This window comes from Nannobrachium achirus, assembly GCF_963921795.1.
Source record: "Nannobrachium achirus genome assembly, chromosome: 22".
Classification (NCBI taxonomy): domain Eukaryota; kingdom Metazoa; phylum Chordata; class Actinopteri; order Myctophiformes; family Myctophidae; genus Nannobrachium; species Nannobrachium achirus.
In genome coordinates, this window is record NC_137829.1 from 12,108,430 (window position 1) to 12,135,567 (window position 27,138).

The 27,138-nt window shown below is 42.9% G+C and overlaps 1 protein-coding gene across 1 annotated transcript; it reads right to left on the bottom strand.

Moving 5' to 3' along the window:
* Window positions 1–1,542: 1,542 nt before the first annotated feature.
* On the bottom strand, window positions 1,543–15,742 carry gpr156 (G protein-coupled receptor 156; the record flags this gene model as incomplete). The annotated part of the gene is made up of 9 exons (XM_080753581.1): window positions 1,543–2,940; window positions 3,290–3,448; window positions 6,696–6,932; window positions 7,495–7,590; window positions 9,120–9,245; window positions 11,468–11,578; window positions 12,846–12,981; window positions 13,463–13,590; window positions 14,087–15,742. 9 exons carry the CDS (start codon window positions 15,740–15,742, stop codon window positions 1,543–1,545), a joined length of 4,047 nt encoding a protein of 1,348 aa, XP_080609707.1.
* Between the last annotated feature and the right edge of the window lie 11,396 nt (window positions 15,743–27,138).

The following is a 27,138-nucleotide window of genomic DNA, read 5'->3' on the forward strand; positions in this document are numbered from 1 at the left end:
ATACACAGAAATGGAGATAGAGTAGAAATGAAGAGAAGAGAACGAGAAGAGAGGGAAGACACTTGTGAGAAAATGTTTTTGTTAATAGTTGACACTAAATTGTTGCTCTCCAAAATCATCCTAATGCAATCTTGTAAAAGCTGCATGTGGATAAAAAGGAAAACCTACATGAACATGGTGGTATGAGATGTACCCTACTATAGGTAGCCAGTTGTGATAGATTATGATGTAAATCCTGCATAACAAACCGAAGAAGGTCACAGCCAATCGACTATCTGAGAGTGGTTAAAACGGAGAGACAGTGGACAGTAGTATGTACATACAGTACACGTATAGAAAATATGCCAATATGTTCTGGCATTGTGTTGAACACATACACACATACACAAGCTCACAATCAATAACCTGTACATTAGCACAATAAAGAATGTTATTGATGTATTACAAAACCAAGAACAGGATCAAATGTACAGGAAAGAAAACAATACATTGACATTACAAAATGGAGGAATGCTCTGACAACGTAGTACACATCTTAAACCAAGTAGGCCTACCAATGGTGCCACCTCCCCAAATTAGTCTACTTAAAAAACTCACGCAAATGTGTTGCGACGTGAGCTTAAATTTCGAATTGTGAGCTTGTAAATCTGCTATTTTCCGCAAATAGACACAATCATAGGATGGTGCATAAATTAAGCATTGGTAAATAGGTATTTAACCCAGCACTTCCTTCACTTACCGTCAAGTAATACAAGATGCAATGTTGAACAGTAACTGCAGTAAGTTATAAAAAAGAGCCAATAAATTAGATAAAATTGTAAACTAGAGATGACAATCAATTCACATGCCGTCATGTTAAAGGATTAAAATGTTTGAGATGTTTGTCTATCAATAAAATAGGACCAAAGAAATACAAAATAAAACAAATAAAACAATCGGCAGGAAATAAATAGAATAATAAATACGTCTACAGTAGATATTAAGATGCATATTGCTGCTGTGATGTGAAACCATTTTACTTTAATTTTGTGTTCTTCTTAATCAAATTAAACATATCCCTGCATACAAGTACATTCTTTTCTTTTTATATGTAGTATGCAGGATTCATATGACAGCAGAAATATTATGTCAGTGCATTTTTTCTTGAATAAGAAAAAAATAACCTGTGCACATGTGCTTATGAGATAGATTGGTTTTCATAATCAGTTTGATGAGTAGACTCCTTTGAATTTGTTACACTGCTATGCACTTAAAACATCCAGATTCCTCATATGGAATGTGCCACATACAGTATACTTACAGAAAGAATAGTCAATCTATTAGTTACATGTCATGGATTTAGTTATCCGGTTATCCTCAATGGCAGCTTTGCGCATCACCACAGTGTCCAGACCAGCTGTTTAGGAGGACACACACAGTATTCAATAGTAAAAAAACAAAAAACTAAATCGGGTCATTTAAAGTGCACGTAACGGAGGAAATGAAACAATAGCAACCATCAACGATATGACCCTTGGTTTTATAAGCACGGACATCCTCCATTCATACAAAAGTGGGCTTGAGGTCCTCTTTGAAGACCACAGGGTGTGGCAAGCGGTAGAGGTTGCTGTAGTCTCCATACTCGCTGTCGGAGGAGTCCGAGGAGCTGTCGGACGACAGCAGGGAGCCGCGCTGCAGGCACCATTCACAGTAGGGTCGGTGGTAGTAGCAGTAGTCTGTGGAGCTGCTGGAGTCTGAATCCCAGTACCCACACGAGTCTCTAGCAGGTCTATGGACCTGCCCGCCCTCGCCGCTCCTTTCCGTATGCGAGGGAGACGCAGGGCCGTGTCCTGGCCGGGGTACACGGGAACACTTGTGAGGCCTTGAAACACACCTCCCATCCCTTCTTTTCCCCTGCTTCTCCGCCTCCTCCTCTTCCTCCTCTATGTCACTATTGTCCAGGTGGAGAGAGGTGGGGTCTGCAGTGACGCCCCCTTCAGTTTGTGGAGATGTTTTGGAGGGGGGGTTGTCCGGATTCTGTGGCCCAGAGACAACTCTCCTCTTCCCCAGGAACACAGGAGGCTCTGGACCTGTGTAGAAGCAGGCAGGAGGACCTCCCCTCGGGGAGTGAAATGGAGGCCGGCGTTTCCTCATGGCATAGGGGGAGATGCTGGGGTAGCGGAAGAGGACGGGAGGTCGGGGCGAACAAGGTGAGCGGAGGGAGAGGGGAGAAAGAAGGGACGGGTCAGTAAAGTTAACCTGAGAAGGCCTTCTGGGTCCCTGAGTGGGAGAGCGGAGGACGGTTTCCCTCACGGCGTCCACGCTCAACTCCTGGAGGACCTCTTGCAGTTGCTCGCTGCTCACAAAGCCCGCCTGCCTGACCCCTGACCCCAAAGGCGATATTAGGTCACCGCCTGAAGGTTCTGCCTGAGCAGGGCTAGAGTCTCCTAGCGTGCGTCGGTAAGCGACACAGTTTGACGGAGATAGGGGCGCACTTTCCCCAACTGTCTCAGACCCTGTGGGGATGGCGGGAGACACCAACTGCTGTGCGTCGTGCCCCTTTGCCCTGGACTCGTACGCCGTAATCTCGGCTCTGGCCTGTGAGCCACCCTTCTGAACTGCACCAGCACCATCAGTCAGAGGAGGGGAGGAAGCAGGGGCGGGGGAGGCGGAGATCGGAGCCGGGGAGGTCTCGAGGAGAGGTTTAGAAGAAGGGACAGCGTTGGTGGCACGAGGGGAGAGAGGCTGCGGCGACGGGAGGTGGGATACGGCGGTGTCTCTCTCGGGTGGAGGGGTGGACTGCACCACCACTGTGGTCTGTGTGGAGCAGGAGTTGAGGTTGGTGGATCCGGATGAGTCCATCTCCTGGTCGACTCGGGGCTGGCTGGCCGACATGAGACGGAGAAGTTTACCCTTGGCATTGTTCACTTGCTCCTGCAGACTGTCAATCACAGCATTTTTCTGGAAAAAATACAAAAGCTTTTAAAATGTAAAATAACAAAATGTGGCAGCGTGGCACCGAGTGCCGCGCTGCAAGCTTGTAGATCTGCTATTTTTTTTAAATATTGAAAATCTTTTAGAGCAACTCATATCTTTGCTTCTGGGGGTCCTGGAACAACAAACTGAGATGGGGGTCCGTGGCCAAACTCTCATCATTTTGGGGTTCATTGACATGAAAATGTTTGCTCACCACAGATGTAGAAACCTTTTTTTTTTTTTTTTTTTTTTTCTCAGAAAGCAGTTGGGATTTAGAAGACATTTTTTTTGAATCGTTCCCAGGTCTTAATATGGTGGAAGCTTTAAAGCGTACCTCATTGAGCATCTTCTTCATGGAGCTGTTCTCCCCCAGCAGGTAGTAGATCTCATCCTGGCTGTAGACGGAGGGCTGGCTCTTACTGGGGCTGCTGAAGTACTTGGCCATCTGACTGGCGTTGTTGTGCTCCTCTTCAAACTGCCGCCACTGCGTCAGCTGTATGCAAGTGGTGGAAAAAGTACTCAAATGTTTTACTGAAGTCAAAGTCTCAATACTGCAATATAGAAATACTCTATTAGGCACCAAAGTACCTACCGGTACCTATGACTATGAGAGTGGATTCCCCATTCCGCCAATGCATTTCAATGAGAATGGAGCGGTTTCCTGACAGTAGAGGATTTCTGCAAAAAAACGCTCCATTCTCATTGAAACGCATTGGCACAATGGGGAATCCACTCTCATACGTACTTTGGTGTGGGTGCAGCCTTATACCTCATCCGCACTGCACGCGAGCGAGCGAGCGACGCTACGCGATGTCCTGCGAAATACTGTCCGCATGCACTTGAGTAAAAGTATGAAAGTATTGGCATCAAAATATGCTTAAAACACCAAAAGTAAAAGTACCAAATGTTGAAAAAGCAGATCTACAAGCTCAACGCGTTGCAACGCTTGTAGTTTTTCAAATAGCCTGGGTATGAAATAGGGCTAAAGTGGTTAAAGTTTATTCTATAATATTTAAAAATCTGCAAAGTAACTAGTAACTAAAGTTTTCAAATAATTGTAGTTGAGTAATAGTACATATTTGGATCCGAGATGTAGTGGAGTAGAAGTAAAAGTATTGGAAATACTCAAGTAAAGTACAAATACCTAAAAATGGTACTTAAGTACAGTACTTAAAGGGGGCGTGACACCGGCCGAAATTTAACATTATGATACAGTAAGTCACGTGGTGTTTCTTCAAACAGTCTGAAAAGGAGGCGGGGCAGTATCAGTTAGTAGTGAATGTATACTTCGTCCGTCGTGCGGTGCCGCGCACAACGTGATGCCTTGTTGTTAGCGTGTAGCCCGGCTAACGCTGCAGGCTGCGGCTTTGCGAGAGCTATTGTGTGTGTACACACACACACACACACGCGCGTGCGAAAGCACACACACACACACACACACACACACACAGGCTACACACACACAGAGTGTATGAGCCACAGACCTCCTCTGCGGAGGAGGAGGAGGAGATCGCTGTTCCCTCGTTCTACGCTTGCTCCGGTGTCCCGGGTGCTCCAGGTTAGGGTAAGAGACAGCAGGGTATGGCCGACAAAACCGTCTCATAGAGGGGGAGAAGCGTGTTGACCCTCGTACACCTTTTTTGACACCTTTTTTGAAGAAGACATGTACTTTTTTATCGGTCTAACCATTGATTTTATAGCGAATGCTATATAATTTTTACCCCTAGAACTGATAGTTTTAAAGTTGGTTTAGAAAGTCGGAAACACACCTCGGACAGCTTTTTTCGGGGCAGTTTCAAAAGATAATGATATGGATACTCGACTCCGCGAGTCTCCGCCCCTCCCCCCATATTAGCCCAATCAAATTAATGTATTGCCGTTACTGTACAGAAAGTACTACTTTCAGTACAGTAACTACAATAAATTAATTTGATTGGGTAATTTAACATGGGGGTACATGACATCATTAAAAAAATTGGCTAATTTGATAGCCATAATTAGCTGTTTTGGCCGTGTCACGCCCACTTTAAGTAAATGTACTAAGTTACATACACCACTGACTGTATGCATGTGCGTGCATGCGTGCGTGCGTGCGTGCGTGCGTACGTGCGTGCGTGCGTGCGTGCGTGCGTGCGTGCGTGCGTGAGTGCGTACGTACGTACGTACATGCGTGCGTGCGTGCCTGCGTGAGTGAGTGGTTTCAGCGTTCAGTAATATTTGTGTGTGTGGTATGCATGCGCGGACGTGTATGTGAAATTGGGGGACTCAAGAAAATGTAACATACATGAATATAGAGTAGAAACTGTGTTTCCAAGACTATGAACTTGGAACCATATCACCAGGTGTGCATTTCAGCATATTGCTCATTGTTCAAGTATTTGTTCCCTTTCCGCCGTGGAGGTGCATTCCTTTATCGTAACATAAACTCACTAACAGCTACCTACAGTCATCAGGCTGCTGGCACGGCCTACATTGTGTTGAGTCATAAACATCACATGCATGAGTCATTCCCCAAGGGAAACTCGCCCACATGGAGCAGAGCAAACGTGCACGCCGTCATATACATTTCTCAGCTTGTCAAAACAGCAAGAATCAGGGGAATCATAAGTCTGTCTAGCTACTGTTTCTGTCTGATTGGATGACTAAATGTCTGTTTTAGAACATTAGGAGGTGCCAGACATAATAGATGCTTAATGAGCCAGCGTCTTTGATTGCAGACATACTGTATACCACTGCTGTATCTCCATCTCATACACAGATCATCAGAGTGAGACTTTCCCCTGGAAAATACTATCACCTTTTCCAGCGTCCCCTGCTTGAAGGACAATACAAGGGGCCTCATTCACTAAGCTAGGAGGCAACAGGTGCACCTCCAATTTTGCGCTATTCGTTTATAATATTGGTCACATGAAAGCCACGCAATAGCCTAAATAAATCTTACCATCTGATCGAATGAGGATTGAGGATACAGTAGTAGGCTCGACTAGCTGTGTCCATATCCATTCCCCATTCTGACTTAGGACAAGATATGTTGTTAATCCAAAGGACAGATTTCTCCTCAGTAATCACTAGTGTAAAACAAGTGTAATCTTGTCATAATCGGATCTCGGCGTTCCTGGTTTCTAGTGTCATAACGTTCAGTCAGATCTGAGCAACCTTTAATAGAAAAGGCTTCTATATTATCATCTCCATGTTTTATTAGCCTATATGATTTGGTGGTGGGGTTAAACTTTGTAAGCTTATTCTCATTACACATGAGAGTATTACTTTATTAAAGTTCAGTTGATCCATCGTGTGATCGAGGGACTCACTTCCAGACAGAACAGATGTACAAGACAAGGCGGTGTGACTCAGCGCGTTGAAAGCTTGCAAATCTGTTGTTTCCTCGTTTTCTATGTGGGTTATTTCCGGTTGCCTTTTATGGTGTTAAATGGGACCTGGAACAATACAAATGATCTACACGGGAGCGCTCTTGTGACTTTCAAACAAAAATGAGATACACCTGTGGTCCACACAAATCACAGCTCTGCACTCCTCCGCCTTTCATGAAGCGCACCTCAGAATTGACTTCTAATATCGTACATTTAGTGCAATTTTCACTAAATGTACGACCAGGTTATAAACTAAATGTATGTATGATCAGTTAGTTTAGTGAATGAGACCCGAGGTGTTTCAATGTAGTCAATAAAAATGGTTGGTGTCACTGTAAATGGCTATGGAATCAATACTTCAACTCTCACCTGAGGAACAAACAGCAGGCAGTTGGTGGCCAGCGTGCAGATGAAGATGGCTCCAGCCACGGTACTGTAGACCAGGTTGGGCCAGGCATGCAGGAAGATGGTCATGGGGACGGCCACAGCCGAGGACAAGGTGACCAGGGTGACCGCTGTGATGATAGTGGGAGACTGGTTGACTGGAGGGTGGCTGACATTGCTGGTCAGTCCAGCCAGATAGGTCCCATACAGAAGAAGACTGCCCTGGAGACAGGTGCAGGCATGGAAGAAAGACAGGATAAGTCCCCTGAATGTTCTGTCTGAACTTGTGAAACCTGATATTTAAAAGATTTGCATCAGTACAGTAGTATTATTTATTTATTTGGTATATAAATATACAGCAGTTTATGTTCTGCCAAAAGTCAGTGCTATACAGGTCGAGTACATACAATACAATATACAGTTCAATATAACTCAATTGAGATGGTTGGAGGTGGTCTTCCAAATTTAGACCATGTGTTCTCTTGGGTAGGAACACTACTGGTTGAAGCTCAAAGTCTAACATCTCCAATATCCAATCCGTCTTAGCATCAGCCCAAGATGTAGAAATGTCAGCCTTTTAATGAGAGATCCAGCTTCAAACGGATGTTCAAATAGGACATAAATCTTAGAGATCGAACCTCTAACGTAATTTGCTATACTGTATCTGTAATTGGCAAAAGAAAATATCTCTTTTCATGAAGCATGTTATAATATTGTGTCATAATTTAAGATGCCAAAATGATCACCATTATAGTTAAAGTGTTGAATAAAAGCGATAACTTACCTTTTGTACTGCAATAAGTATAACCCACAGATTTGAGTATACAGAGGAACAGGAGTCCAGCTGAGATAAAGAGTAGGAAATATCTTTCTCCACCACCTAAAGCAATAGAATCCACATGCTGTCAGTAAGCAGCAAAGAAACCTTATATCATCTTTGGACACAGCCAAATTGCCAGTGTCCATAATCAATTCTACTCTAATGCAGACAGCCAGTCCCTTGAGGAAAGAGTGATTCTGCATTGGCAAGATTTTAGCAAAATCAAGAATTTACAGCTAATAGCAAACCAGTAGACCTAATACAATTTTGACCTATACCTAAGAAACTTTCACTAATTATCTGCAGTAATGCACTAACTTTATATCTCTCACTTTACTGCACTCGAAGCCCAATGTGAGTTCGCTCTGTATCTCTGACAAAGGCCTTCTGGACATACCCGCGACCAGACTCAAAGGTCAAAACTAAGGGTCACCGGGCCTTTGCAGTGGTTGCTCCTACACTATGGAACGCTCTAACCTTGGTTAAAATGCTGAGTCAGTTGACGGTTTTAAGAACTTGAACACATTTGTTTCGTAAGCATTTTGTGTCATGAATTTATTTGACCTGACCCACTTGTGCAGGTCAATGTCTTGCTTTACTTCTTGCTCTTATGTGCCATCCTTTAACTTGTTTTAACGTGATTGTTTATATTGTTGTCCATTGTACAGCACCTTGTAACATTGTTTCGAAAGGTGCTTTATAAATAAAATGTACTTACTTACTTAATTACTAGTGCTCCGATAAATGCCTTTATCATCAGCAAAATGTTGATTTAACATTTGTCCTTTAATTAAGTTTGTACCATTTAGCTAAAAAATCTCACAAAGGCTATGCCGCTCCGAGATGTGGTTCCTGCTCACAGCATGCCCAAATGAGGTTTTCTCCGGGGTAGTTCGCCAGGTTATCAACCGCTCTTACCGTCACTAAGCGTTGTATCCAAAAAGCAATGGTCCTATACCCGTCTCTTGCATCTCTACTTTTTTAGCGGAGAGGGTAATCCAAGCGTTGTGTTGAAACAATACTTTAAACACGCTCATTTTGTCAGCCAGCTCCATGTTTTCCCAGTGAAATGTTACGGAAGCAGTCACGTGACTCACCATTAATCTGTGTTGCAGCCACCAAGCGGTCGGAGCGAGAAATGGCCACATGACTGACAAAAAACATAGAACTGGCTGACAAAACAAGCGTGTTTAAAGTATTGTTTCAACAAATCGCTTGGATTACCCCCGCCGCTAAAAAAGTAGAGATGCAAGAGACGGGTATAGGACCATTTCTTTTTGGATACAACGCTTAGTGACGGTAAGAGTGGTTGATAACCTGGCGAACTACCCCAGAGAAACCTCATTTGGGCATGCTGTGAGCAGGAACCACATCTCGGAGCGGCATTGCTGCGGAGCGAGTGGTTCCGAAAGGAGCTACTACTGTCCTATCAATAAAGGCATAAAAGCCCAAAAACAAATCTAAAAAAAAATAGCAGATCTTCAAGCTTGCAGCGCAGCACTCGGTGCTGCGCTGTGAGCTTGTAAATCTGCTATTTATCAATAGTTAAAGCATGAAATAATTCTCGGCCTAAATAGATGAAGAAGTACCTTGACAACAGCTCCAAAGGAGCGTGAACACCTGATGGGGTCAGTGAGGTTCCAGGCAGACAGGACCAGCATGTCCACCACAATCAACAGACCCACCATGCCCATCAACTGGATGTCTCTGATAATCTGCAGCACATCACAGGTTACGGCACAGTGAGCTTCATACTCTACATCTCATTCATGTTGTATGATCCTCAGGATGCTGTTGTTCTCAGTTTAATGTTTGAAATATGATGAACATAATGAGATAAAATATTAATAACAATAATACAACATAAATAAATAAGAAAAAAATATTTTGTCTGTCTGTCGGTCTGCCTATGCATCTATTGGAGATATAATCCTTCCCCCTTGCCAAGGGAGGTATTAGGCCTCTGGAAATGAGGCAGGAATACTGTGCTATATATCCATATTTATTAAATGCTTGCACAGTCGATGATGACTTTCATATAGAAGCTCAAAGTGTAACTAAGGTCACTGAAGATGTATATTATGTACAGTATATACAGCCATAGCACCTCAAATCATAACTGACTTCGGAAACTTCCCACTGGACTTCAAGCAACTCTGACTTCAGAAGGTTGACATTTCTCTATTATAAATCCTTGTTTTGAGTGGTTTCGTGTAATATTGTAATATTTAGAAATATGGACTTTTGATATTCATGAGCTGTATGCCATAAAAATTCAAAGTTTTAACAAAAAAAGTTTTGGAATAATTCACTGAATGTCCAATGTATCTAGAATATATGAAAGTTTCAAGAAATATATGAAAGTTTGTACTTTTACACAATATTCTAATTTTTCGAGAAGGATCTGTAATACTAGTCCTTACCTGTTCGAAGATATGTGCTCCGAATTATGTGCAGTTTGGGTTACATTATGTGGTGTGCACAGTATATGGGATTGAAAGAGTAATCTCCAGATTTGAGCACTGTTTAAGCATGCAGCTGACAGCTGTTACCATGGCAGAGACGCATGTGCAGTACAGGTGGCGTTATCAGTGATGTCAGTTATCTCCAAATTTGGGCACTGTTTAGTATCAGTGGTGTCAGCATGCGTGTATATCAGACAGACATCGAACAGACAGACATTCGGTTATTTATTAGTAATACTACAGTACCACTTTGTTGTGAAAATGTGTGTAAAAACACAAAACCTCCTATCTACTATTTCTACTATTTCTAGGCAAAAACCTCCTATCTGCAGTCGACAACATGCAGATAGGAGGTTTTTACCTAGAAATAGTTGTTTTTGTTAAATAACACTTTTTACAGCACTTAATTGAGATCAAGACATTCTACAGGTCTGTTACAAGTATTACCATTACATTTTTGGAGCTGTGTGAAGCACAGGCTCCCTATACGTGGCCGTGTGGGTGGGTCTGTCTGTGTGTCTGTCTGTGTGTCTGTCTGTCTGTCTGTATGTAGCCTGAACTTCCTAAACTTCGGCACGCCACTAGTCCCACAGTTTTGCCACCACACACTCGCGCCATATGTCAAATCGAACGGCTTACTCGGGAATCGTGGGCTTTTACTTTTCTAAGAGAAAGGTTCTATAGTTTAATTGATATTAATTTATTAGTGAATTAATTTTCCCCATTGACTTATAATGGGAATCGCAAAAACTCACATTCAATTATTTGTCTCTCGCAAACCATAGGGGCTAGAGTTTCAAGACTTGGAGAGGAGGTTCATAATGATTTCAAGGATTAAATAAAAAATAATTGTGTCATTTGGCCGCATGGTGGCGCCATAACACCCCACTTTACGTTTTGGCCTGTAACTCTTGAACCGTAGGTCGGAAAATTAAAAATATTTTTTCCCTGGATTCCTTGGGTCATGACGCATCTCCCCATATAGGCCACGCCCATTTGCGCCATGATAGATTTTCCGCCATCTTGAATTTTCTCCAAAACACACTTTTTGCTCCTTTTCCTACATATTTTCTTCAAATGTCACAAAAATCGGTACACATGATCCACACACACACACACACACACACACACACACACACACACACCCACACACACACACACACACACACACACACACACACACACACACACACACACACACACAGCTCCACTTCACACGGGTGTGATTTTTATCAAAAGTTTCACCACCTGACAACAATCATTAGCAAACAACAAGGCAGGAGGTTTTGAGCTTCATCATTTTGCCAATTTGAGGGGCAAAACGATCGTGCAGACAGACTGATCATGTGCAGCATAGCCTGTTGTCCTCATTTCAAGTGAAATCCAAAAATCATAAATTTGCAGATTTTCAATATAGCCTACTGTATACAGTCAACATATTCCTAATGAAGAGACCGGATGTTCAAGCTTACCACTCTCTTGTCTGGCACACGCTGAGTGAACACTCTGTAGAGCCTCCATGTCTTCCCCAATATGGGGCCAAACACCAGGGTGCTGCCGATGCAAAGAGTCCACATTCTTGCCTGGGAAAAGATACATTACATAGTTAGAGACACAAAGCTGTCGCATCAGGCAGACGGAGAAACCAGTCCAGCAGGTTCAGTGCATTTACTGTAAGCATAGTTTTTACTGTATCGCATAAATGGTCAATTTTTTTTTTTTTTTTTTTATTGTGTGTGTCTCTCTCTCCATATATGGAGCTGATCCTCACCTGGATCTCCATATATGAAGATCACAACACTGACCTCATCAAACCCTTGATAGCCATACATGGAGACGACTGGATCATGAATTCCAGATATGGATATAGTCAATGGGGAAAATTAATTCACTAATTGCGACCGAAGGTCGCAGTTTACCATGAGAAATGTTGCAGCTTGTCTCCGTCTGTCTGTGTCAGTAAACATTTTTACAGTCTATGGGTTGGTTCCCTTGTCACTGTGACATCACAGGTGATATCACAGGTGACATCACCTATGTAAAAGTAATAAGAATCCCTCTTATGCCCATATACTGTATGAAGATCCCCGATGTCATCAATATATATCACTGGCCAGATGGCCAAAACATGGCCCATATCTGTGAGGTAGGGATCTCCATGTACAGTATGGGCATAAAATATATTGTATGTATATGGATACATATTATTATTAATAAAGGATAAAATAAAATAAAAAGTCCATATATGGGCATTCCCAGAAACAAAATCCCTTTTATGCCCATATATGGAGATTTCTGATGTCATCAATCCCAGGCCCTAACTAGCCCAAGAGCCTGCTTTACTTTGATTCACACCCTACCTTCCCGAAAACGTTAATATTAAGTCCATATATGTATATGGATATATATTAATAAAGGATAAAATTAATAAAATGTCAATATTAAGGACATATCTGGGAATGCCCATATGTGGTAATGCCCATATATGGGCATGTTTTGACTATCATGCAGGGGTCTCACTGGCCAGATGGCCATGAATTGGCGCGACCTCGCCCTAAATATGTCGCCCTGAGGCGTCTTACTAGTAGATAAACTATACAACCTTTCTCTACAGAAAATGATTCCGCACGATTCCCGATGAAGCCGGTTTGACATAATGGCGCAAGCAAAAACTGTGGGAGGAGTAGCGTGCCAAACTTTTGGTCACTCTTGAATAATAAAGTCAGACAATACTAATTAGTGTGTTGCCCTGTTAGGGCAACACACTAATTAGTATTGTCTGACTTTATTACTGCCATTAGACGTGACTGTATGGAGGTGGGAGGTCACAATGTGAGGTGCCATGGTTACCTGGAGCACAGCTCTTGATGCTCCATCCTGTGGGTGCGTTCGTTCGTCAACGGTGAACAAGAAGCCGCTGATATAGGCGAGGACACTTCCACAGAGAGTGAGCACGTTCAGGTTGGGACTGGACATCTTAACTATCCTGATGAAGAACACAAACACAAACACACACACGCATTCACACGTGTTTACTTTTGTACAGTATGTGTCTTATTATGCATGCATTTCAACCACATATTGATTACTCACGCCATGGAGACTTGAGTTCAATTATATTTTTAGTTTTTTGTCGCATTCCTAAGACAAAAATCTGAATACGGGTCCCCATCCGGAATCAATGGGGGTGAATGTACAAAAATAGCAGATATAAAAGCTCAACACACATTGCGATGCAGCTCATTGTGAACTTGTACAATTGCTATTTTTGCTATCAGGCACGTGCACACATAGACATCAAAGGGGGCTTGAGCGACGCGTTGTGAGCTTGGAGGTCTGCAATTTTCGATATTTTCACCAAAAGGCCCTGTTACAAATTTCAGCCCCTTCCTCTCAAACATTATCTGCACGTCCCTGTTTGCTATTTGTCATACAACAAATTAACTTTTCCATGTGTGTTCTTCTACCTGTTGTTCTTGAAGCGCAAGGTGAACAGGAGGAAGCCAAATGACAGCAGAATGCCACTGGAGAGAAGAGTCCAGACCACTGCACACAGCACTGGTGAAAGAGACCGCCGTGGCAGTTCTACTCCCATCTGTGAACACAAAATGATGACATATCTAATAGGACGGAGACATGGAATTTCTTCATGTAATATCTAATGTAATGTATATAATATATATATTTTTTTATTATTATTTTTTGCATTACAGGGACAATATACTGTAGGAAGAAGTTCATAAACAAATCTTTATTGAGGAAAGCACATAAATCAATCACCACGATGTATATTCAATATTGTCCACGGGTGCAGTATCTGAAAGACCAAGAATAAAAAGCTAAACACAAGAAAACATAAGAAAAGAACACACAGAAAAAAGTTAAATAGTGGATATTTGCATTCATGGCAACACGGTGTCAGACACAGAAGAGGAATTATTCAATCCACAGGGGCTTCTGTGTCTGTTATGAAGATGTATTGGTAAGTGTTACAGGGTCCCCCAACAAAGTCACTGTCAGTGGCTGTAAACAAGGAAATAGGGCACTTAAACCCAATCTATACATTTCTATCTATGGAATCAAACTATAACTGGGATGTCAGATTGAGACGGGGAAATGATGAGTGGAGCTGAGTTGATTCCTCTGTGATTCCGTCGGGGGTTAAAGTAGGGAAAGACTCTCTCCCCAAACGAGTATCCGATGAACGAGTAGATGTGAGAGTGAGAGGCCACATTATAAAAAGACACCTGGCCCCTTTCCAGGTCCACGTACACCCCTACACATTGGGGCTTGTCCTCAAGTGGCAGGTGGATGGGAGGGCTAGCAAGGGCCCAATACTTCTTGCCATCCCTAAGGCCAATGGTCCAGTAGCCTCTGTCAGGGTACAGCATGTTACCTCCTTTGCGGTTGACAGATTCAAGGGCCACTCCAATGTCCCACTCTGTCTTCCCTTTCACCTGGACCTCATAGTAGAACCTCCCAGAGGCGAAGCCCTGCTTTCCCAGCACGCTTAGACCAGGGTAAAACCTCTTGGGGTTGTCGTTGATGCTCAGGGTGACATCACCATGATGGACCTGCTTCCCGTTGGCGGACAGTATCAGTTTCGGGTGCGCCGTGTCTGGATCCAGAGTCACGTCCACTTCACACAGCTGGGCCCTCTGGAACTCGGTCTCACGCAGCCTGTCCAACTGGGCCTTCAAGATCTCCTCCAACTGAGAGCCCACCCGCCTCACCGCTCGCCTTACCATCCCCACATACACAACGCTGTCTACTGCAGTCTCTGACCATGCCTTGGTGACTGGTGGCGTGGAGATGATGGGAAAACGCTGAAGGAGGTGCAGGTGGTCGTCAGTGCCTTTGAGCTGCTCCAGCTCAGCACTCCATCTGCTCAGCTCGGCGGTCTCCTGCTCTAACTCTTTAATGATCGCCTCGGCCCTCCTCTCTGCCTCCCTGTGTCTGCCCTCGATGGCTCCCACGAGTTCAGCTTGGCCTCTCTGGATGTAGAGCTGCAGCGCTGCGAAGACCTGTAGGCTGTCCTCAGTCTCTCTCTCCGTGTTTCTCCTGCTCAGCTCGATAGTGTGTCTGATCTCACTGATTTTCTGCAGTCTGCCCTGGATCTTCTGCTGCACCTCAGTATCTATCTCCCTCAGCTGAGCTCTCCTCTCCTGGCTCTCAGTCTCTATAGGTACGGTGGCGTGTGCCTTGTGGTCCTTCTTGATACAGACCTGGCACACATACACCTGGTCAGTATTGCAGAATAACTCCAGCAGCCTCTCGTGTTTCTTACACACTCTGTCCTGCATGTTCATCACAGGGTTGATCAGACGATGCTTCTTAAAAGTACCAAGGATCTGATGGGGCGCCAGGTGCGTCTCACAGAAGGACGCCAGACAGTCCAAGCAGGATTTCAGAGCCTTAACTCTCTTCCCATTGCATACATCACACGGAACCTCTCCAGATCTTGACACGGTTTGGGCTGAGGCTTGTTCATCAGCCCCCGTTTCCACCGATCTCCTAAACTGAGCAGCCAACTCTGATATGAAGGTGTTGACTTTGAGCTCAGGTCTCCGATAGAACTTCTGCTTGCACATGGGGCAGTGGCTCAGTGTGATGCTCCGCCAATATCCTTGTATGCAGTCCCTGCAGAAGTTGTGTCCACAGGGAGTGGAGACAGGTTGGGTAAACACATCCAGACAGATGGGACAGAGAAGCTGCTCCTCAGACAGCAGACTGCCAACGGAAGCCATATCTGGGAACACATGCAGAAATAAAACAAACAGATAGGTTTCTTTGTGTAATAACGTCGCTCCAGTCCCTATACTGAATATCTTTGCATCTCAGCAGACCATCAAAGATCCACCCCAGCTCAGTATACTTGATATTACTGCAAAGTGTATTTATTTATTTTAAGTATACTGTGGTGTGTTTGATTTTTGTGGGAGCCATTGGATTCTCTTTATTTCAGTACTGCAGTATGAGGTTGATAAAGTAGGCATGTAAAACAATATTTCAGTGAATCTCTTAATAACATCAACTATGTTCTTATGAAGTAGTTTTGGTGAAGTATTTAAATAATTTCTATGTACACTTAAAGACAAGCCTGCTACAGAATAAACTGCTTCATAAGAACAATCTTGGTGTAAGAGAATTGCTGATTTTCATTACATTTTTACATACACAGATGATCAAATACAATGCACTGGTGCCTTTTCTTTTCTACACAGGTATTGTTTTGTGTAGCAGGTTTTGATCATAGAGGCTAAGTATTTATTAAGATTGTTATGTCCATTTAGCCAAAGGGGACAGACATACAAAACACTAGCTGAAACACATATAGATGAACAAGGGGGTGCACTGAAAGCAGATATGCTTGCTCCACGTCAACTGCCAAGAGAGTATCCGAATACTCTGACAGAGATAATGTTGATAACTGTGACTAAGAGCACCCTTTAAAAGCACAGTCACAGCTGTCTTGTGTGCTGTCCACTTCCATTAATAGCAACAAACTGGTATAACGTTTCATTGAAGGATATTTCATTTTAGCCAGCAAGCCCACTAATTAGGTTTAATAGACTGATAAATGGAAACATTAACATACTGCTAATTTAACTCTGAGACTGTAAAAATGTTACCGTTGTGGTCCATTTTTAAATTAACATCCTATATAACAGTAGGTAATTTCTTTGTGGAAATGAGGACCCAAGGGACTGGCGTGTTGAGTATTAAGTCGATCGGTTGAGCGATTCTCCAGCACCGGCCCACTTCCAACGGGCATATGTTCCGAATGGCGGCCACGCCCCACATGGGTACTGCACTAGTAATTCATAACAACTGTAGCCAACTGCTCATCTTGGAAACATCTATATCTAGACATTGAAAGGTCTGGATGCATAACTAAAAGCAGAGAGAAAAGCATGAAATATGAGAAAAATCGAATGAAACTCACCTCCTCCTGGCCAGCATAAAGTAGAGTGATGCTGTGTGAAGAAGTGTTGAGTTTTCTACTACTTCGGTTACTATTTGTAAAGTGACATTAGACAGCAATACCGTATCCGTTCCTCATATTGCTGGGCAGTCCACTTGACCCGCTTTTAAAGGGGACAGCTGGTTTGAACTAAACATAGAATCCCCCCCGCCCGCAGGTCCCCACCCCAAAAGAAAAGAACATTCCCGTCTCACTTTCCACAACACATTTGATTCATAAATACGAGGCCAACGTTTTATTATTATTATTATTATTAATATATTATGAATAACTAGAAAAGTGTGCTTCTCGGACAGGGCCTATAAGATGAATCATGATCCAAGGAATCCAGGGGGGTAAAGATATTGATTGTACAACCTACAGTTCAAGAGTTATAGGCCAAAAGTGAAGTGGGCTGTTGTAGTGCCACCATGAGGCTGATTTGAAAAATGTAGCATATGCATTTTTTCCTTGGCCTAGTGGGAATGTGCTGCAAAGTTTCATTTCATGCAATGGGACTCTTGGTGGCTCAGCCTAGCTCAGCTAGACACAATCCCCCCATGTTAAAACATGTTGGGGATGATACTGCAGTTAGTTAGCTAGCTGCATTAGTATCTAGGCGGGTTATACCAGGCTAACTCTGTAACAGGCAGAGGTTTTTCCTTGGCCTCTAGGTGTGCGAGCACACACAGTTTCACACGATCGGTCCAACAGTGCCGGATGGACGGACACACACACACACACACACACACACACACACACACACACACACACACACACACACACACACACACACACACACACACACAGTTTGAGCATCTACTATTGTTTGTATTCAAGAATTTCTTGTTGCATGTGAACGCAAATAAAGATGTCAAATATGTGTGTGTGTGTGTGTGTGTGTGTGTGTGTGTGTGTGTGTGTGTGTGTGTGTGTGTGTGTGTGTGTGTGTGTGTGTGTGCGTGCGTGCGTGTGTGTGCGCGCATGTGTGTGTGTATACACATACCATGCTGAGAGTACATAGTCTCTGCAGTATCTCCAGGCCGTGCTGCTTGTTAATACCAGGGTGGATGAGGCAGTGTTCGGAGTCACAGTGGGAGCTGCAGTTCAACTCAGACTCCATGGTTGGCCTCAGTCTGCCCTCTGTCACACACACATCCTGAGGAAACAAACACTCATGACAATGAAGCACTCACCTCCAAGTAGTGCATATTATGTGCCCAAACATACACAATAAAAGCCTCATAGATCATTTAACTTTGAGAGTGTGCAAATAAAACCAAATGGACCCGTAATTGCAGAAGACAGACTCACTCATCCTATGAATTAATTCCTTCCATGAAATAAAAGCCTCAGTATAATGCACCCATACGGGAGTTCAATTATCAGTTTAGGTATAATGCATAGTCTCAAGCAATGTGTATCATTTATGTTTTAATAAAATGCTTTTAAACCAGAGCTTCTCAATTAGGTTTTATTGTTGAATTTTACCTTTTGTGTGGTTTGTTGGGCTGTATGTACAATTCAATTCTGTGAATACCCAGTTTTGATTTCTCTTTTAATTAAATTACTATCCAAAAGGACTAAGGAGGATTCCACTGTGATATTCTGCTTAATTAAAGAATAATAAAATAGGACACACCTTATGTATATTTGATAATGTTGCCCTACTATCTGACTTTTTCTTCAATTTATTTCTCTATTCTTATGAATATGTTTGTAACTTCAAACATTCACACCTGTAAACTTGTGATGTTGTATTGCTTAAAGTTGAAAACGTTTACTATAAGAACACAGGCTCAGCTTTCCACTATGTTGAGACACTGAGTGATTGCTTATGACATTACACTTGATGTTAATTGATCAGATCGAGACTTCAGTGTATTCTTGGCTCCAAGTAAAATAAGTACTCTCTTTTTGAGCGGTGGTCACAACGCTCCTATACGTGGCCGTGTGTGTGGGTATGCGTGTCTGTAGCCTACAGTAACCTTTTCTGACCACACATGTTAAGGGAGGGGCGCTGTTGTTCAGACTCACATTCATACACACACACACACACGCACGCACGCACGCACGCACACACACACACACACACACACACACACACACACACACACACACACACACACACAGCCTCCACCGCTCAGTTCACACGAGTGTGATTTTTTGGATCCGACCCACTGGTTGAGAGACCCACTTTTTCAGACTACCCACTGATTGACGATAATTAAGTCACTGGAGACAGGGCAAACATGCAATACTTTGAGGGACCACCGTGTGGTGCTCTCACAAGTTTCTCCATGAGGTTCTGACATCCCACCATGGGGATTAGATTTGTAGTGAAACAATAAATACATTGAAAATGTATATGTATCAGCTGAAAATCAACATATCAATAAAACAAAGCAAGTCAGGCTAAAGTGAAAGTAAAAAATAATCAACAAGAGGTCAAATAAATAGACTTATGCCTCGACCCTATCCCAGCTGAGGATCCAGGACTTGGCCTATGTGACAGTGACAGGAAGCCTGCCTCTGCTTATCCTCAGTTTCCACTAAAATGACATCACAGATGTGAACCACCCATCACATGATCATACTCTGGAGATAGAATAGAAAGCCTTAACAACTACAAACTGACTACCAATGTGATACCGGTGAGTGTGAAAGTGAGGTGGGGAGAGACAGGGAGAGACAGAGGGACGGAATCAGAGAGAGACTAGAGAGTGCGGGTTAAACTGGAGGGTAGAGTGAGCGATGGGGAGGTGGGTGAGTGATGGACGGATGGATGGATGCAATGTAGCTATATACTGGTCCATCAGTCATCTTAAAACTAAATCACAAAAGACTACTTGTCACCTGAAGGATTTTTATGAGACTGCAAAATGCTGCACTGACATGTTGCAGATGTAATCATCCGTTATGATATCAGCGGTGTAGTATCACCTCACGATACATAAAATTGTATAGACCTACTCTGGTGGTGTGACTCATTCACATGTTGACAACATGTACTGTAAGTCTACCTGCATTTTGATACAGTGTATACCATCCAGACAGGTGGTGTGTGTGTTTACACGAGTAGCATGTTTATAGGCTACATACCCCGTCATTGTCTGTTAAGTGACTAAGACACCCGTGGGCTATGGGATAGGTTGGTTGGTGACGGGATTCCACTAGGACAGGGTGAGAACGAAACTCTGAGAATCAGTCTGGTTTGTACAAATTCTGTCTGGATAAATGTATTCGCTTTAGGTATATGCAACTAAATCCAGTCTGTCTCTGTGAAGCCTTTTTATGTCTAAGCCAGTGACTATTCAAGTTTGGTCTTGTGCAGTAGCCTATAGTGTGTGTGTTGTTGAAGACTGAGCAGCCAAAACAAAACAAAATGACCCACATGCAATCATTTATATTCTTAGTAATGTCAAAAGAACAATGAGGCCTCGCCTCACAGACAACCTATCTGGGAAATGTCTGCAGTTCCTGCCTGCATGCCTGGTGGCCTGTCCCCATCATCGTCACATTTCCAAGTTTAGACCACAGTTCTACCGTTTCCTGCAGGAAAACCCGGCGGAGAGAGGCATTTCCGACAGTTTAAAAAAAAAAATCCTCTCTCCACACGCCTTTGACAGTGGAAGAAAAGGCGGCCAAGCCACCCTGAGAGGTCAGTCAACAACCAGCCATGGGGGTCACAGTCACACACACACACACACGAGCATTGAGCAAGGCCCATCCCCAGCATTACGGACATGTTTTGACAGTTCACAATAGTCATAAAAGGAGTGTCTCTGACTGACTCTCTGTCTTTGTAGGCCAAGTCCTAAACCGCAATAGGTCTAACTCCTGAGCTGGCTTTTTGAATGATTGAATACTTTATTAGAAGTTTGCTTAGGAAAAAGTATAGGACAGTACAGTTCACTGATACAAGGGCAACTCAAAGGACAATTTGCATTGGGGTCCCTTAGCCTACTCAATTCCACAAGAAAGCTGTGGCTGTGGCCTCAAAGAGAAGACAACCTATACACATCTCAGTTTATTGTAAAGATGGGCACAATAAGTGCAATCTGATTTTACCTTAATTTACTGAAATTAGCGAAATAGTAATAAATTGTGCATTTTAACAACTTGCTGCCTGACATGCATATAAAGAGGTAGCTTTACATTGCCTCAAACGATACTTTTCTTGTATTTAATAAAGAAACTGAGTTTAATCCATTCATTGCGCTGTCAATCATCCTCTCTATATCATATGCATTGGTGCAGCACTGCAATATTGCCCCTGAACCTCCTGTTCGGGGGCAATATTAAAACATTCCTCTTCTGCCAGTAATCTCTTTAGCAGTCTATATTCTTTAAGCTGATCAAGAGTTTGAATGCATTTCAAACACCACAGTTTCTTTCACAAATGCTTTTAAGTTTTTTTCTGACCACATGGCGCTACCGGGTATAGGAAATTAATTAGCCTGGTTTATAGGCCTAATTCCCACCTGCCAAGATGCAGTTTGTTAATAGTCATGGTCTGACTTGATCCATGGTCAACCAGTGGTTCTATTTTTCACAATATAGAACCGGCCTATAATACAAAATGTAATTCCTCAACTCTTGGTGCTCGTCAGGGTGGGGGGGGGGGTCCCCAGATAAAATATGATTATTTGGGGGCTAAAGGTAAAGGCTAAAGGTTGAGAACCACTGGCCTACACCATCAATCATCACTGTTTCTAAAATATCACAGCTCTTATGTTTTTTATTGTTCTAATTAGCTATGATGACCTGGCTTTGTTCGCAAACGAATAGGTCCATCACAATAGTTTTTTTTCCCCAGCTCCACGAGATGCGCAAATATCTAGCTGCTGACTGACCGTATCGCACTCGCAGCAGATCAAACTGACGAAACTTTAGACGTTTACGAAGAATGAATCCTGCGCGCTGATAACAATTAACAAAGAACAAACCTACCTACACATCCGATGCGCCCGGAGGGGTCCGACTCGCCATTCTACCCGCTCCATGTTGTAAATCCCAGAAAACTTTTAACATGTGCCGCGATGACTATAATAATAGGTAGGTCCCATTACGGCCACACAGTAGAGAAACGTATTGTAATGGATCCAGCTGTGTGAGCACTGTTGTTCAGTAAACTGTGCCGTCTGAGTGCGAAGATGACTGTCAGTCAGGAAAAGTCATCACTGCCTGAGTTTTCATGATCACGGACAGGGAGAGTGTGCTGTGTGGAGGGACGCCTGTGTGAGTCACTGCGACTGAAGGGAGGCGTGTGTGTGTGTGTGTGTGTGTGTGTGTGTGTGTGTGTGTGTGTGTGCGTGTGCGTGTGCGCGTGCGCGTGTGCGTGTGTGTGTGTGTGTGTGTGTGTGTGTGTGTGTGCGCGCGCGCGTGTAGTGAATGTGTTGGTTGCGCGCAATGAAGGTGTAATGCTGTTTCATCCAGAGTGGACCATGTTGCAATATACCACTTATCATTCTTGAAGCTTTCCAGCACCAACTATTAGGTATAATCAAGGTATAAAAAGAGGATTAAGTGAGAAAAGGGTAAAAGTTTCAATGTACTTGTTGCCAAAACGTATTTCTGGCAAAGGCACACAAAACACTTTCTGCTCCAGTGTGAAGACTGAAGAGATGACACAGGACAGGCTATGGCTCTCAAACATTTGAATGCTTGATAATTATGACACAGAGAAGACCCACTTTTGAAAGAATGGTGTGCCAGATATCCCCATTTGTGTTGTTCACATTTTCCAATATTGGCCTAGACCTATATTTTTAAAATATCAGATCTACAAGCTCACACCGTGGTGATGCAAAGCTCTGTAAGCTTGTAGATCGTCTATATTCGAATATAAAATAGGGATAAAGGGTTTAAAGTGACAAATCTTTCTGGGGACCCCCTGGGACCCCCTCAAGGTCCCCGGACCCACTTTGAGAACCACTAGGCGATACAACATAATGTTTTCTGTAACATGCGTGGGTGCTCCCGACCAGGACCTGGCAGTATGGAGTCCCAGGGGCCAGGGTGGTGCATGGCACAGGGTGGTCATAGATAAACATTATTCAATAACAGCACTTGTTTTAATGGAAAGAGAAGCACTTTAGTCATTGTTATGTTCATGTCAACCTTCCATTACCCAACCTCAAATTCATCAAAATAGGCTTGTTGGTTTTGGAGAAGGTAAAAGAAGGGACCACCTATACCGCAAGAGCAAAACAGTATTCTGACAAAACTGTGCTAGTCCCCTAGTACAGTATGTACATTGATTGATTGAATACTTTATTTATTAGAAATGTGCAGCATGTGGTACAGTAAGACATTAAGGCTAAAAGGATAACACGACAATGTCCTGGGGACATTGTGGTCCTATGTATTCAATTAATTAACATATAGCATACTAAAATGTACACAATCACGTCATCAACAAATACAAACACTACATGTAATTTTCACTTATGCTACATAAGTTAGATGGGAAAATTACATTTACCTCCCCTTGAGGTCTCCTGATAGATGATTTTTCAGGACAATTTAGAAAGAAACCAGTCAGTGTTACTCATCCTTTAATGGATGGTGTCAGGGCATTCCACATTTGTGTGGCAGAGTAGTAGAATGAGAATTTCTCCATGTTTGTTCTACATTTCAGTGTACCAGATCATGGTTGCTCCCTCTAGTGTTGTGGCTGTGGGTTTCACTCACTTTGGAGATGTAGTTAGACATGTAAGAGGGTATTGAGAGGGCACACTGTCCCTTTGACTATCTTAAATACCAATCCCATTGATATTGTCTTAAATCTGTCTTCTAACTTGAGCCACCTATGGGCTTAAGGCAGAGGAGTAGTCGTATCAGTTTGTTTTGGGAGGTCTGAAGCTTATTTTTAGTGACAATATGTAGTATAGTATAGTGACCAAGAGGTGCAAGAATAATCAAAAGGGGCATTGAATGAGGGCTCCAGCTGGTCTTGAGAGCACTTTTGTTGACAAAGGAGGAAATCCTGACCATTTTTCTTTGATTGACTTTCTTGATCATTTTTGATGCAATTTTTGAACCTGCCTGTTTGTTGTCAAGAATACATCCCAAATAGGTAACATCTTCTTTGCTTGAGATTACTCAACTAACCACTAAAGCCTTATATGCCAACTTGCTTGTACAAAATAGCAGGTGACATGTTGTGAGTATGTACTACAGTATGTAGTAGATCAGATTTATGTATTATTACAGCAGGGTTAATGTGGTTAAAGCAGTGGAATCACTTTAATATTTCCTCAATGAGCCACAGGACCAAAAAGGTGTTATTAAGATATCACAGAGATTTACGGTGTGAGCCTACATACAAGGGTCATTCCTGAGGAGGGAGTGTCACTGACATCCATGTGGGGATAGGAGAGCATTAGACACAGACATATCTGAGATGATCAAATAGAAATGATAGACACATGAAAGTGTAGCTGGTTGCTCATGTGTGTAGTTAGGTGAGCCCACAACCACACATGGTATTAGTCACTCTATAATATGTACTGCATGCACAAGCACACGCACGCATGCATGCACGCACAAACACACACACACGCACGCACGCACGCACGCACGCACACACGCACACACACACACACACACACACACACACACACACACACACACACACACACACACACACACACACACACACACACACACACACAGTTTTGATCGTAGTTAATGTTAATGGTTGGAAACATATTGGCAGCCTGAGGCAGATTCTGCAGATGTATTCAAATGTGTGTGTGCATGTGTGTGTGTGTGTGTGTGTGTGGGCGTGCGCGCGCGTGTGTGTGTGCGTTTGCATGTGCAGGTGTGCATGCATGTTTTGGAGTGTTTGGGACTAGCAGACAATTTCTTTTTTCAATGACTCAGATATGATGCTATATGGTCTCGTGGTCTCGCAGGTTCCCTGCAATAGACCGGTGTTATATGTGACTGTTGTTACACTGTATTTAGCAACATTGCTTCTAATGGAAATGGCTTTATTGTGATGATCAACAAAGGACATTGAGGCTGAAAGTACTAAACTTAAAAACACTCTCATTCAATGACTAAAACGACTGACTCCTTAAAAACCTGATATAATTCACATGCTGGCAATCTTGTGACAGTTCTCTTTGTCCATCGAGGATGAGAAATGTGGATGCATAAGTGAATCCCAACACAAAAGCGAAACAATAGGCTGTGAGCTGAACATTTTAACTAGAAAGCCCAGATCAAATGTCACTACATTAGCTCCCCCATTGCAGCGGCATTGTCATCTCTGTTACACTCTAAGCGTGGCAATTACTATCATGTTTCCTCAAGATCAGGATCAAGTTAGAGTCCTCCAATAGAGGATTGACGGCACGGGTTGGATACTCAGATTACCGGGGACCTGAATATTTAATATTGGGACACAGGGTGGTCAATTGAAAAACGTACAGTCACAGAGGAGAAGGTGGGCAGAATGAAAGGAGACGTGTGCCTTTCTGCTGAGGTTATCAGGGATCAACGATCTTGGTAAAATTAGCTAATAAGTGACTCTGAAACCATCCTTTTCTAGCAGGCTATAAACAACAGCATAGTATTTATGAGGAGCACATTTCCAAAACAACAAAATATCCACTTGGATGTTTACATTTGTAAAAAGCATTAACATTTTGTCAATTAATTCTATATTTACAGTTACTGGTACTTTCATTTAATTTGCATTATTTTGCTGTGTTGCAAAAGTCTGGCAAGTAGGCCAGAGGCAGTAGCAATAGCCTTTGTACAGTAGGCCTATATATTTAATGAAAATCCTAGAAGGTAAACATGGACCAAATGGTCTCATAAGGGATTATGTACTGTATGTACATGTAACACCTGAGGTAAAAGTCCACCAAATAAAATCAAAAGTAGACAAAGCTTCTGAGTCAATCACAGACCATTTCCTATACTGAAAATTCAGATGCACCATTTCCTGCCACGGCAGAATAATTTCCTGTGCAGCTGTGACTCAACCAGGGACCAAAGTGGCGAGCGGGAGTCCCGTTCTGTAATCCGCGGGCTTTGGTGGGTGGAAATTGTTCTTTGTGCAAAAGCTACATCAACCCCCAGTCCTGGCCTCCTGCCCCACCCTGTCCTCACCAGAACAGGACCCTCCCCTATGACATGCCCAGGTTTGCCCGCTAACATACCCAATTCCAAATCCCTCTCTGGAACAATGCAACTCTTCCATTTTGTGTTGCCATGGACCTGCATTTAGCTGTGCATTATGAAAGTGCCCTTGAGGGGTCCGTACAGTATACTGTACGTGTAGTGTGATGTCGAAGCATTAGTAGAAGGACGAATGAGGACAACGCAGGACAAATCCAAGACAACAAAGTACAAATACAGCAGTGACTCTTAGATAGATAACAGGACCACACCCCCTGTACATACACATCTATATACTGAACATGTACTGTACTGTTACTGTACCACTCCATCATATTCTGCGCAACTGCTTGGCTGCTCTGTTTATTCTCAGTATGGAGGGACTTTGACACCTTGACCTGGATAAATTGCTTTAAATAGATTTTCAGCCAAGTTAACTCTAACACTTCTTCTTGAGGTTCTATTTTTACTGCTGCACCACTCTTTAACTATATGCAAGCAACCAAAAAGTCAAATTTATTGTATTACGTGCACGCATTCACGAATGCGTGCGCATGCATGCATGCATGCACGCACGCACACACACAGAGAAGTGATTTTGGGTTGATTGGTTGTATCAAGTTCTTTCCTTGACTATTTCCCTTAAAACATGTAGCTCGATTGGCTCCTTCAATGCTGCCCTGAAAATGCACCTTTCAGGAGGCCAGAGGCGAAGGTAGTCACCACTCCTCCCAGTGAACAGTAACACCACCCCCCATTTATTTTACAGTTTCTATATTTTATAATTGCATTGAACGTAGTTCTTTACTCTGTACATATAATGGTCTTTTATAATTGCATTAAATGTTCTTGTTACCATTTGGATGACTTCCAACGTAAACAAAGCCGCAAAAGGTCTTATTGGGATGTTTTTGGGCAGGATGTTTTAACTGGCCTGTGCTGCACTGCATATATTTTGTGTTGTCTGTACTGTCATGTTAATCATGTTTGTCCAAATAAATGATTCAATCAATCAGTTAAGAGAAAAAAACACAATAGTTG